Source organism: Anabas testudineus, chromosome 10 (genome assembly GCF_900324465.2).
Source record: "Anabas testudineus chromosome 10, fAnaTes1.2, whole genome shotgun sequence".
NCBI lineage: Eukaryota > Metazoa > Chordata > Actinopteri > Anabantiformes > Anabantidae > Anabas > Anabas testudineus.
Window position 1 is genome coordinate 10,417,904 of NC_046619.1, and position 12,795 is coordinate 10,430,698.

General features: G+C 42.1%; 1 protein-coding gene across 3 annotated transcripts in view; it reads right to left on the reverse strand.

The window, feature by feature from the left end:
* The window catches only part of adamts2 (ADAM metallopeptidase with thrombospondin type 1 motif, 2), a 93,119-nt gene that overhangs the window by 5,170 nt on the left and 75,154 nt on the right, over positions 1–12,795 (reverse strand). For 2 of the 3 annotated variants that reach the window (XM_026358139.1, XM_026358138.1), the window contains 16 exons: positions 12,320–12,476; positions 11,365–11,470; positions 10,864–11,007; positions 10,215–10,347; positions 7,621–7,734; positions 7,358–7,503; positions 6,974–7,149; positions 5,034–5,167; positions 4,819–4,942; positions 4,263–4,343; positions 3,998–4,161; positions 3,712–3,868; positions 3,488–3,623; positions 3,167–3,374; positions 2,664–2,793; positions 2,312–2,398 (listed from right to left, as the gene is read on the reverse strand). In XM_026358139.1, coding sequence (XP_026213924.1) covers positions 2,312–2,398; positions 2,664–2,793; positions 3,167–3,374; positions 3,488–3,623; positions 3,712–3,868; positions 3,998–4,161; positions 4,263–4,343; positions 4,819–4,942; positions 5,034–5,167; positions 6,974–7,149; positions 7,358–7,503; positions 7,621–7,734; positions 10,215–10,347; positions 10,864–11,007; positions 11,365–11,470; positions 12,320–12,476 — 2,197 coding nt within the window. Of the gene's footprint in view, positions 1–2,311; positions 2,399–2,663; positions 2,794–3,166; positions 3,375–3,487; positions 3,624–3,711; positions 3,869–3,997; positions 4,162–4,262; positions 4,344–4,818; positions 4,943–5,033; positions 5,168–6,973; positions 7,150–7,357; positions 7,504–7,620; positions 7,735–9,707; positions 9,738–10,214; positions 10,348–10,863; positions 11,008–11,364; positions 11,471–12,319; positions 12,477–12,795 lie in introns of all 3 variants that reach the window. The other variant, XM_026358137.1, reaches the window with a different exon arrangement.

Genomic DNA, 12,795 nt, shown 5'->3' on the forward strand with positions numbered 1-12,795 from the left:
CCATGATGATGTAAAAACTGGAATGGCACATTAAGTGTCATATGAAACATTTACAAAACATTAATAAAATTTCCCTGATAAATCAAAGTGCATATAGACGCAGTGCACGTAGTCCATCTGAATGTTTCTTCAACGTTAGTTGAACGTTAGCCAGCCCCACGCAGCAGGCCAGTGAAGCCACAAAACAGTTACCCATAGTATAGAATATTATAGAAGAAGATAACAGTCATGAACATTATTAAATACAGTCAACACCAATGTTATATACAGTATCGCACTGCTAGGTCTGGCTTGGTCTCATACAGTCCAACTCCAGCAGAAGGAAACCTTGGATAGCTCGCTACATAGTCACAACAGAAATATGTGATCACAATACAATGACAAGTCTGAAGTGTTTTTTTTTTTCTAGATGCCATATGCGTCGATACCCTAGGCCCTTTGTAAACCCTTCCCAGTAGTCGGACATTGGTCCAACATCACCTTGGTAGGTTTGATGGTTGGCGGGTGTGAGTTTGTTTAGTTGGTTTGAAGCTGCCTCTATTCCAAGTGAAACTTTGAATGAGTAAAGCCATCTCTTTCACAGATAAATGCCATTACATTCAATCCAAGATAAGGCATTGTCCATGTGGTTAATGTTCATCAAAAGAAAATGAGATCATTGGACGCTCTCAAATCAAAGTTTATGAGGTATTTCTGTATCTGATTGCAATGTGTAAAAGCCCGAATGATGAAGCACCCTTACACACACACTCACACACTCACACGCACAGAAACATACCTTCACTAACATAACAAGCATTTCCTCCTTAACGTACATGCTAATTTTTTTCACTCACCTAAGCGTAATACACATAAACACACACACACACACACACACACACACACACACACACACACACACAGACATATACAGGTGGTGGATGCAGATGTGCATGACAAAACGTGATCCTATCCTTAAAGAAAACAAGAAGCGACGGTAAACCACTGATCCATCTGAGAAAATGGAGAGGCAACTAACTGACCAAGTCCTGCATAATATAGATCTAACCCTTTCCCCCTGAAACACTTTACCTTTATTAAATATTCATCTGTATTCATGTAAAATCAATAAAAAAATACACATAACAGTCAAGGATCTATGCGATCAATAGCAGTCCAAAGGTTTTAGGCAAATAAGCTACAGCTTATTCATGGTAAAACATTATTAATATTATTGTTACTCATATAGATTTAGATTTATAGGTATATATAAATACAAATATATTTATAGATGTATTTTTTTTAAAGTCTGCAAGCACAAATAAGCTGCATTTATTGAACTTTAGTGTAACAGTCAAAGAGAGAATGGCTGATGATGAGGTGAAATGGGAAGCAACCTCAAGCGGTCAGACTACCCTGTTTTTTATTTTTTACATTTTTACTACAAGACTCCACCTCACAGTCCCCCCCCCCCCCCCAGAAATTGAATTGTTCACTTATGTCACTTCCTGTCCCTGTGCTGAGTTCCTGTCAATCTGAGAATAGAAAGTAGAATGAGAGACCGTTCTCATCCCCGAATGGAACCAGGATGTCAGATGAGCACTTTAGCAAAGATGTCCTCATTGTGACAAGATCACATTCACAATAAAGCTTTCATATTTTTTATAACTTTTTTTTTTTCTATATAGATATTTATATATCTTTTCTGTTTATTTTCACACCTGTTTCTCCCCACAATGACAGTGCGCTACAAAAAGAAAAAAGCGCAGCTGCATTTCAGGAGTGTTAACCCATGACAACACACAGCTAGCTCGCGCAAAACATGGCCGCCAAATGCAGAAGGGGGTCCCTCACACATGAACGGCTCTTCGACACATCTCAGGAGGTGTCAGTGACAACCGGCCTTGCCACTTCGAATACTTTTCACATCAAATTTTTTGTTGATCTTTTGAGTTTTCGACTGGCCAGCGGTTACAACACAATGCTCCACAGAGGAGAGAGAAAGAGATAGAGAGAGACAGAGCAAGAGAGAACCAACTAGCACACACAGGAGCCAGAGACCTCCCCCAATTCAGAGCCGTCTCAGACACAAAGAGAGAGAGAGACAACATCCCCCCCCCCCCCCCCCCAAAAGAGAAGCAAAAGCTTTGCCGATCGCTCATGGGCGTGGGCACAGGCATGGGGCATGGGACAGGGGCAGGTCAGGGGGCCAGTCGAGGCCGGCCCTGCAGAGACAGGAGGACAGAGATGGGCAAGGCCCAGCAGAGGACAGACATGCAGCTGCGGCTGCCGCTGTGGAGCCCAGGCTGGGAACTATAGAGGGAGGTTTTACGTGACGAGATCTTCGGGAAGCTGGGGTTTGGGCGAGACAGCCACTGGATCAGGATGTTGCCGTTCTTGTTGAGGTCAGACGAGCCCTCTGCAGATTAAGAAGAGGAGAGTGACTGATTAGTTAAGGTGTGATTTAAATATTTTTGTCTGATAACCTGTCCTTCTTTCCTTGTGTACTAGAAAATGTAGATGTCTTAGATTTGTGCATCATTTCAGACTATTCAAAATTCAACCTGACTCATTTTGTACCAGCAATGGTAAGAAGCTTAAAACAGTTCTGTGAGTGTCTACTTTCACAAAATATGGTTCGCACTGAAAGAAAATGTATGGATCAGAGGTTCATTAACACTCACTGGGACATGGATCCATGCGACAGACTCTGATGGTATCTGGCTTACTGTCCAGACACAGGCCGATGGTGTTGTCCCTGGTGTGGCACAGAGCCTGCCTCTGCTGAGTCCCATTACCACATGTGACAGAGCACTGGAGACACAGGACATAAACACGAACCAAAATGTTATAAAACATCAATCTGTAAATACGGACATGAAATGACATAAAATGTAGAGCAGTACAAATGCATCTGAAATACATTAACATCACAGCTGTTTTAAAAAACATTGTCTCTGTGTTACTGTAAGTAGTGCCAGTGAAGATGATCTGTTTCTCAGAGGCCTTGTGAATCTGCCAAGAATTCAGTTCTGTGGAAGTCTTGTGATATTTAAACAGACTCTGAATGTCTGACAAAAATACCAGCTGCTGGGCTTCACTACAAAAAACAAGTGTTTCCCAGCAAAAACCTTTTTGGTCAAACATTGTTTTCTTTTTTTGAAATGTCCACGTGCAACCTGCGCACCTGTGACCACGGCCCAACCCGCCACTGGGTTGGGCAGGGATGACGGTTGCAGGGTCTCCGGGACTCGGGACGATCATCATTGCAGTATTTATTGTGGATGGCGCGAGTGGTGTTGTCATCTAATGGCTGAACACAGCTGACCGAGCGTACTTGCATGCCCGTCTTTCCACACGGTTTGCTGCAATTCTGCCACTCCCCTGTCACCCAACTGGAGGCAAAGGTGACAAAGAGAGAAATGAGAGGGCATATATGAAATGAGAGATATACATTTTACTTTTGTTTATGCTTTTTACAGTTGGGGATATGTAATACAATGCATACATGGGTGGTGGACAGGGCTTCTGGTTGCAGTCTCTGGTGTCCCCTCTTGGTTTCATGTTGGACTTGTTACAGAAACTCTTATGGACCATCTTACTGTCAACTTTTCTTCTGCAGCCATATCGCAGGTACTGCTTCCCTGCAACAGCAGAAGATGGAAAATCAAAGAGACAATCATACAAAATGCACAAAGGTGATCTCAAAATATTTTCCTTGTTGTACTGTACCTCCACCACAGGACTTGGAGCAATAGGACCATCTCTTCGGGGCCCACTCATAGGCACTGTCCTCAACCAGCATGTTGTTTTGAATGGCAAAGTCACTGTCCACATTCATTATGTACTTATAAGACAAATTCACATCCTCATCTCCATTTAGTTTCATCTAAAAACACAAAGTTTGCCATGAAATGAGAGAAAGGGCCTTGTATGGTGTAACTTTTCACTATATTAGGTGGACTATAAAAATTGAACTTGTGTATAACCAAATACAGCACTATCATCCTTTATTTACCATGATAAGAATTCCATGTCTGAGAGGACCAGTGGTCTGAAGAGTTTCCTTGTCATTGTCGTTCTGATATTCCCACTCGATGCCCTTCTCTATGATCGACCGTGATTTGGGGTATTCGTTTTCCCCGTTCAAGAAAAACTTTCCTGATGCCATGTTTTTCACAGCTGTAGATGTATGAGAAATACACATTATTTACATTATGCAACATAGAAATACAAAGATATAGACATGCACCCATGTATAGAAAAAACTGTGTGTCACATACCTAGTATGTGTGAGGTTGCTATTGGCTCTTGGATCATTAAGTGTCTCGCCCCTGTTGGGATTTCAAGAATTTTGAGATAACCTGAAACGAAACACACATCTGGTTTGTGACTCCAACATCAACAATATCTCATTTTACAGTTTCCTGACAAAAAGCCTGAACTAATCCAGTAAAGATATCTTTATTGCAGTCTTGGCGATTTTCATCCAAAAGAAACTTTTGACTCTGGAAATGTTGGTGATATAATTTAGGTTTGTGACAAAATCAAGATTCGGTGTAGATGATTTACTAAAGATTAGCTCATAGAGAGGTCTGACGCAACATCTTGATAATGCTCAACTCTCTGAGTGACGGTCACTGAGGTTTGGACAGTATTTCAAATGTTCCTGTAGATGGCGACGTTTAGCTAAACATAAGTAAAGGAGACCAGCCTATAAGAAAGTGACACTGGGACTATTTATTCACTATGTGTCCGTATGATAAAAAGGTGCAACACTGATGGAACCAACTCTAGTTAGTCAGATAAGGGTTTCTGTGACCAATCGTGTGTGTTTACCCTGTTTCTTGGCAGTACGTGAGATGGTGTCTTTGAACGTTTTGCAGCTGGAGTTGTCACCTCCACACACTCCACACTTGTCTTCCTGCTTTGATGAGCCCACCACACCATCACAGCCCACTTTCTGTTTACAGAGACACAGAAAGTTCATGGAGATGTGAACATCCGCACTCGTTTTGCTTTCATCGCTCCGCCACCTGAAAAATGCCACTCACCTCACACTCCCCACGCACACACACACTGTGCGGGTCCTTGTATGAGCACCGTGTGCCATCGAGCACCATTCTCTGCATGAAAACCACATCTCGTGTCTCCTTGGACTGACAGTGCAGGTGGCAGCGTTTATTAGCTGGGAGACAAACACAAACATATATTAAAAATGACCCATTTATTCAAGTGACTGTCGCACTATTCTGATGATTACATCTTTACAGCCAGCATGTGGTTATATTTTATGTTCGGAATAAGAGTCGATGTGTCTCAGTTTGTCTGTCTCTGTGAGTCATACTACGACTGCATGAGCCTCCAGAGACAAAACCTGGCGGTTTATTCCAGTCAGTATGAACACTCCTACTTCATCACATTTATTACAAATGGATATAATCCAAAGGCACATGTGATAGTGGGGAAATATAATATTACGCTGCTACACTTGACTGTGCTCCTGGTGTCTCCGCATCATCATTGGGTGATACCTGGGCCCCTGTAGCCAATCATGATCCACTAACCATTTGTGGGGTGGCTTACCACCAGGTCACCTGGACTTCAGTTACTCAGTTTATAATTTGAGTTGCTTTGTTTTAGTATCTACTGGCCAATTCTTTGGCATGTAGAGGCTTTTTATTTTTCTCCTTTTGTACTATTTTTTGTTTGTTTGTTTGTTTTTAATGAGCCAGACTGAGGATTGTAGTTTTGTTTTCATAGCAGTTTAGTTAGTAATGGGATTTTATTTCTAAAATAACCCTAACCCTAAACAACTATGACAAAAGAACACATAAAAAATGTTCAGTGTTTTCACATTTTACAGATTTAGAGGTTATTTGCCACAACACACTCAAACAAGTTTGAATCACAAAATAAGACTGAAAAGTTAATAAAATATTAAAGTAGCATAATTCTGAATGATTCCAAACTTGGAACGTAGACTTGTAACAGCTGAGGATACAATGACTAGAAGTAAAAGGAGGTTTAGTCTTTGTGTCTTCTTGTTTCATTGTCCACTTCGAGCAGGACAGTGTCAGGCCTAATTCCTCTTAGATGCAGAGTGTGTGTGGTTGATTTGTGAGTTTTTGAGTTGTTGACTCAAGAGGATTTTACAGTGTCTCGACTTAGTAAAAGACTGAAATAGAGACAAAAAGCAACATGTGTCAAATGTCTCTATACAAATACTACAATTTCACACAGCACAGACACTCTTTTCCTCCTCTCACACTATCTGGAGATGACAGACCATGAATGGAATTCAATTTGACCTCCCTATTTACTTTCTCTCTCGCTCCCTCTCGCACACACACACACACACACACACACACACACTCACATACACACTCACAGCAAAGTAATTTGAGACTTGAGAGAAAGCCTTTTTGAAGAACGTGGCATTTAGAAATGATAAGAAATGGGAAAAACTATTTAGCAAGGCCCTTCTCAGCTGAGTGTGCTTTGCGTGACCTCCAATTAGATATGGAGACAGCTCAGCACTTTTATTTAGCACAAAGTTGGATGATTTCATACGTATCAGTAAAGCAGAACCTTCACTTTGGTAGACGATGTGTCTGACGCCACACAAATGTAAAAACTTCTCATAATGCAAAAAGAACCCTAGGATAAGTCAAAAAGTTTGTGCATGCTGCCAACTGAAGGTGGAGGAAGAGAGGGTAAGAGTAGTCTAAATCAGCCAAGTTCACAGAGTTTAAAGTATAATGTTTTTGTGGGAGGGCGTAGTTGTACCTCAAAGCTGTACTCAGACGCAGGACAGCCAGATGTCAACAACCATAAGACAACCCATATATAAAACCCTCTGAAGCCAAACCACTTTCAAGAATGATGTGTTTGTTTCTCCTTTCTGGCTCTCAGTTCAAGTTACAAGTTACAGTATACAGTCATTCTCAGGTACATATCTCTGTCCTGGCAGCCTGTTACTGCGTGTACTCACGCTCTGAGTGTTCATAAGGCAGCCAGTGTTGCTGGTTGCTGTGGAGTTCAAAGCGAGAGTCCCAAACACGGCACTGCTCCTCTCGTATGTCACTGTAGATGTCCTCACATTCATTGGTGTTGCACATCTGGAACTGGTAAGTTGCCCCCACACATGTGCGGCCTCCGTTGGCTGGTCTGAGAGGGATGCGGGTCACATGAATATTTGAATCCTTCTAAATGTGTATGATGCTTCGCTTTAAAATTCATTGTTAGGAACTATTCATTTAACACTTCCAACGTATTGTTGACTACTGAGAATTCAAATTAAGGTCTTCCTGCCGAAAGTTTAGAGCTTCAGATAAAAATTGTAAATCCACTAATATTCCCAGTTTTATATCTGTACCTTGGATTGTCACAGTCACGTGTGCGAAATTGCACTCCTCCGCCACAGGTGCGCGAGCACTGGCCAAACTCACTCCACGAACCCCAGTTTCCATCTTGCTTTATGATGTCAGGGGTCAACCAAATGCAGTGACCTTTAAAACAATGCTGCAACAGGTAGATGATACAAAAAGAAAAACAGGCAAATAAAAAAATGTGCTATTTGGATACAGTTAAATAATTTTTCTCTCACAGATGTGTTAAATTAGCATTGTAGATAAATACCTTCCCATCCCCACACATAGTCCCATCTATGGGAGGTCCTTTCTTGGTCTTGCAGAAGAAGGGATTGTCTGGGTGGCTACACCACAACTGCTTACATGGGTCAAATGGGCGATACTGGAGGGCACAGAGAGAGTCCTTACAATGAAAAGCCCTCAAGTACGGTACACACCCTTGGTAAATGACTGACCTTCATGATACAAAACAACCATTATGAAACAGCAGGAATGAGACTATACACTGAAAACAGGAAAATAAAAGAGAGATGAGAAGAGACATATCACAACAACGACAACCACAACAGTATTAGAACAGTTAACAACACCGACCCTGCCACTGCGTCACTGCACTGTACAGTCGGCTCCACTGAGATACACAGCCATTCATGCAAACCAAGGGATGACAGAGAAAGAGAGAGAGACAGAGAGACTCGCAGAATGAGACAGCTCATGGTTTAATTAGGTCACAAGGGAGGTCAGAGGGCGAAAGATTAAAAGGCCAAAAAGTGAGGTTTCAGCAACCTCTAAAATACCCATCGACACTGACCAAGGACCAAATTCTCCTCCTTGGCTGCTATGAACCATTGATGAGGAAACCACCAAAGTCACCTGCAGTCCAGTGTCTGTGGAGCCATGCCCTCCTCCCTCCTTTCCACACACTTTACCCACCATGACCCCAGGGGATCTCTGCAGGTCAGAGGGTGACTCACAATCAATGGCTAGACTGTGGTAGGTAATCACCAATGACATCAGACTGGAGGATCCTAAACGCTGAGGTGAATCATGTAAAAACAGCCTCTGTTCTCACTCAGCTTTTTCCCCTCAGATGGGAAAGACATCTTTCCAGCCTTTTTTTTTTTTTCCATTTGTTAATAGAGTGTGGCGATTTAAGGAGGCTCTTCCTGACAGTGCTGCAATGATTTAACACAGATTTGCAGTAAAAGAGTCAGGGTATCTGTTTAACTGTTGAACTGCACCACAGCCAATGAACTAGTAGAGTCACGGGCCAGATTTACCAGGGGTTTTCATCTGATGAGTTCTGACCTGAACATGTGCTCTACTTAACAACGGGCTGGAGTCGTAGTTTTTGTGTCATTCATGTCATTCATGTATTGCATAAGGATGATGGAGTGCATTCTTCCAGTTAACTGAGATCACACTGTTTTCTCCTCATCTGAAAAAAACGTGTGTATCCTCCGTGCAGATGGGATTTTAAAGAGCCACAAGTAAGTTTGGATTGGTGTAAACATATCTGAATTACTTGACGTAATTAAATAAAAATGTTCTCATAAATCTCAGTCTGGGGTTTTTTGAATGCCATTTTTACAATGAACAGTGTGGGTTTAGTTATGTGCCAAAACATGTGGTGTATAATCCCTACAGATTGTAAGTACAAGTTTCTGCTGCATTTACCTGGGTATTAACACCCATATCAACACCTCCGCCTTCTCAGAGGTGTTGGACGTGCTCTCTTTCGAGCTTTCTCCCGTCTAACCTGTGGTGCTGTGTGTATGTTATCTCCCTTTTCTGCTCGACATGAACATGCATATTGCCACTTATAACCAGAATTGCATACGTGTGCAAGTTTTCATGGTGTGTGAGTTTGAGTAAGATAGATGTTCACAGGTGAAGGTGAAATGTGACCAAAGTTGATATTTTGTAATAAAGATCTGTGCATTATAATTTTCTTATAGAGGTCTGTGATTCAATCCCCTCCTCTGTGCACCTATCCGCTCTCCTTCAATTCCAGGAGTTCCAGGAGTTGATTGCAGACTTTAAGCTACTGTTTAAGAAAGTATACGCTAATTGTGGCTCAGTGAAACCCAATCATACGCATTTGTGCAAAGTTATTTTCCCAGTAAATCTGGCCCACTTGCTTGTAGACATTTTCAAAGTTACTTTCTTTTTAAATGTGAGCATTTTAGAATCCTGCAGACTAACGGCAATAATGTGATGAGGGGTAGAACAGAGAAGTACTGGAGAAAAGAAAAGTAAGGAGCAACAGTACAAACAATTACAACTTCAAAGGACAAACAGAAAAAGAAAAATCTGATAAAAATAAATGATGGGCCACATGTGGGGTTACCTTACCTGTGTTCCTAATTGGCCCACCTTTTGTAGCTGAGGGGAATGGGTTTGACAAGAGAATAGAGGGTAATCTAGCAATTTGTGCAAAGACCCTGAACAAGCCCTTTGTCTAATAAGCAACAGCTTCCCAACAGCGTGTCACAGTGGCTTCACAGTCATAGAGCAGGTCAGGGTGAAAGGGGATAAGATGCCTGGCAAGATGCAGCAGGTGGGTGAAGCTCGTCTAGTGTGTTTTGTGATTCAAAAATACAGTTTGTGACGGGTTATGTGTAGTGGTAAAATAAATATAATTTATTATAATTAATTTTAATAACAGAAAACAAATAGCTATCAAATCCAATTACCTGCTTTTAAGCATGTCAATCCCACCAGTGGCCGGGACAGTTCAGAGCTCAGACTGTAGCTAATGTTAAAACTATAACTAGGAATTCTCTCTCAAAAGAAACAGTCAGTGAAACATGATTGCTCTGAAACAACTGCATCACGTCAGTCGATAACTTTATATCTTACCGCGGTGCACATAGTGTATCCCACACCGAAGTCAAAGCGACACTGTTCATTCATGGAGTAATGCAAACCAGGAAGTTGAGGCAGTGATGGCCAGTTGTGGTCAAATGGGTCGTCACGGAGACAGTCATAGGAACTGCAAGAAAATTATAAAAAAGGGCTTTGGCTTGTTACTGATCATTTTACTCATTGTTCAGTTATAAAATTAGGGTAGGAAAGAAGAATATCACTCATTATCAGAGCCCAGAGATATAAATGTTCATAATAAAATAAATACATATTAATGTAAATAGATACTCTAACACAGCACATATTTGCATTTATCAAAAACTGCAATCTCACCCAAAGAAGTCTTTAAAAGCCTTTCATGGAATATTTTAGATACCCCTGAGCTTTAAACTTCAGCATTCTTGCCTTTAAAACCATTATCATGTCATAACTTTTTAGGATAATTATTTAAGCCTCTGGTCGAGTGTCAGCTAGGATTGACTCCAGCTGCCTCATAAGCCTTAACAGGATAAGTGGTATAGCTTAAAGAGCTCACAAACACTGAGTATTGGCAAAAAATATCAAGTAGACAATCTGTATAAAGTGCCTCTATTGATCCATACAATCAAATCCTATACTGTGAGAGTGTGTGTGTTTGTCTCACTGAAGGTAGCGTCCCAGCTCTTGCATGCTACATCTGGACCAGTGAAAGCGGTGGAAGGCAGCTTGCACCAGTGGAGCCATGATGCTGCCCATGTGCACCTCGTCTCCACAGCGGTTCCCCTGACCGTCATGCTCCATCCCCAATCTTCAGAGAGGGAGGAGAGCAAAAAAAAAAAAAAAAGAGGACAGGAGAGATTTGAGTGGGAAGGAGACAAACCAGTGGAGACAGACTGGGAATGTGTGGGAGGAGAAGAAGAGAAGGGGAACAAAGGAGCGAGGGAGTGGTGGTTCACTCATCAGATACTATCTGAGGTGAGTTTTCAAAGGATTATTCACCCACTAGTAGGAAAGTGAACTGGGTTTTGACCATCATTCATATAGGTTAGCTTTATCAACAGCTGATGACATGTTGCAAAAGTCATACAGTCTGTGTAATGACCGTCGTCGTTTGCTGTACATGTACTGTAGCCCCACCTGAAGACGGTACTGACAAAGTACTTACACATGGCCGGTCTCATGTGCCACAACAAAGGCGGAGGAGAAACCATCCTCGTGGTTCAAAGTGCAGCTCCTTACGGGATGGCACATGCCGGTTACTGGGGCGTAACCTAGGCAACCGGGATGAGACACATATATTTTTTAAAAACTGTCCTGAAAAGTTTTGTCAATGCAAAAAACACCCTTCAATCCCAGCACTAAATGTGTTAATCACTAAATACAACGAGTATTAATTTCAGATTTGTTTCACATTGTTCATCGTATACAACACACATACACTGATCTTACACAGCAATACCCATTGCACAGTAAATAAGGAACAGAGAAAAGAAAACTCTCTCTAATAGACATTAACAACCTTTCAGCTTTTCATTTTCACCTTCTGCTAAAAGATGAAATATACTTTTGATTTTACTGTAAGAAATATTTGCATATGTGAGTGAGCTTCAACCAATTTGGGTGAACTACTGACATACTTACTGTCTAGCTCTACTTTGTTTACAGGCCTACCCACTGTACACACACAAAGGAGCCTGTCACACACACAAGCACAAACGTGTATGTGTGTGTGTATGTGTGTGTTTGCATGCCTAATCCTAACCCTAACCATCACCTTCCACTCCTACATATGCCAGTCTCCAGCTCCCTGTGTGCTTGACTGTCCCATGTTGCCTTTAATTGTGGAGCTGTGGCTGGCCCTGCTCTGTGTATTGATTTTCTGCTGTTGAAGGCTGAGCGCAAGGGCAGCTGAAGGGCTTCTGGATTGCTAGGCCAATGCCTTTAGAGGCCTCTCCCTTGGGCCTGCCTGTTAGTCTGCACTCTGCTGCATAGAAAACCACCAACCACCAAACCCACAGGGCACTATGTAGCTGCATGAGGCAAAGGTAGGAGGAGTTTTCTGTGTGTGCAGTTTGGATGGGAAACGGAAACAGTTCAGTATGCGCTCATATCTTTGTTACCCTGCATGCCCGTGGGGCCAAATTCCTGTCGTGTGAGGAAGATGGCGTGGTCGTGATACTCGGCGTCCCCTGTGTCCTGTTTCTGCTGCAGGAAGGCCCAGCGACACACGTTCTCCAGACTCTGAGATGGGTTCCCCAGCTCGATCAGACTCATGGACTGCAAAGAGAGAGAGAAACACACACACACACACACACACACACACACACACACACACACACACACACACACACACACAGACAGAGAAAAGGGAGATGCTGAAAAGAATATACAAAACCAGTGAACTGCACTGCTTTTTGTTTCCGTTGTGGTACAACATTCAGTTCAACCCTGTAGGGGGCAGCGTCACAATGTTCTATGTTGTCAGCACATCTTGCAAATTGCTGAGGTGTACAACACACTCATACACACAAACACACACTCCAAGAGATCCACACAGTAGTCACATAATAATGCTTAGGGTTGTGTAATCTTGATG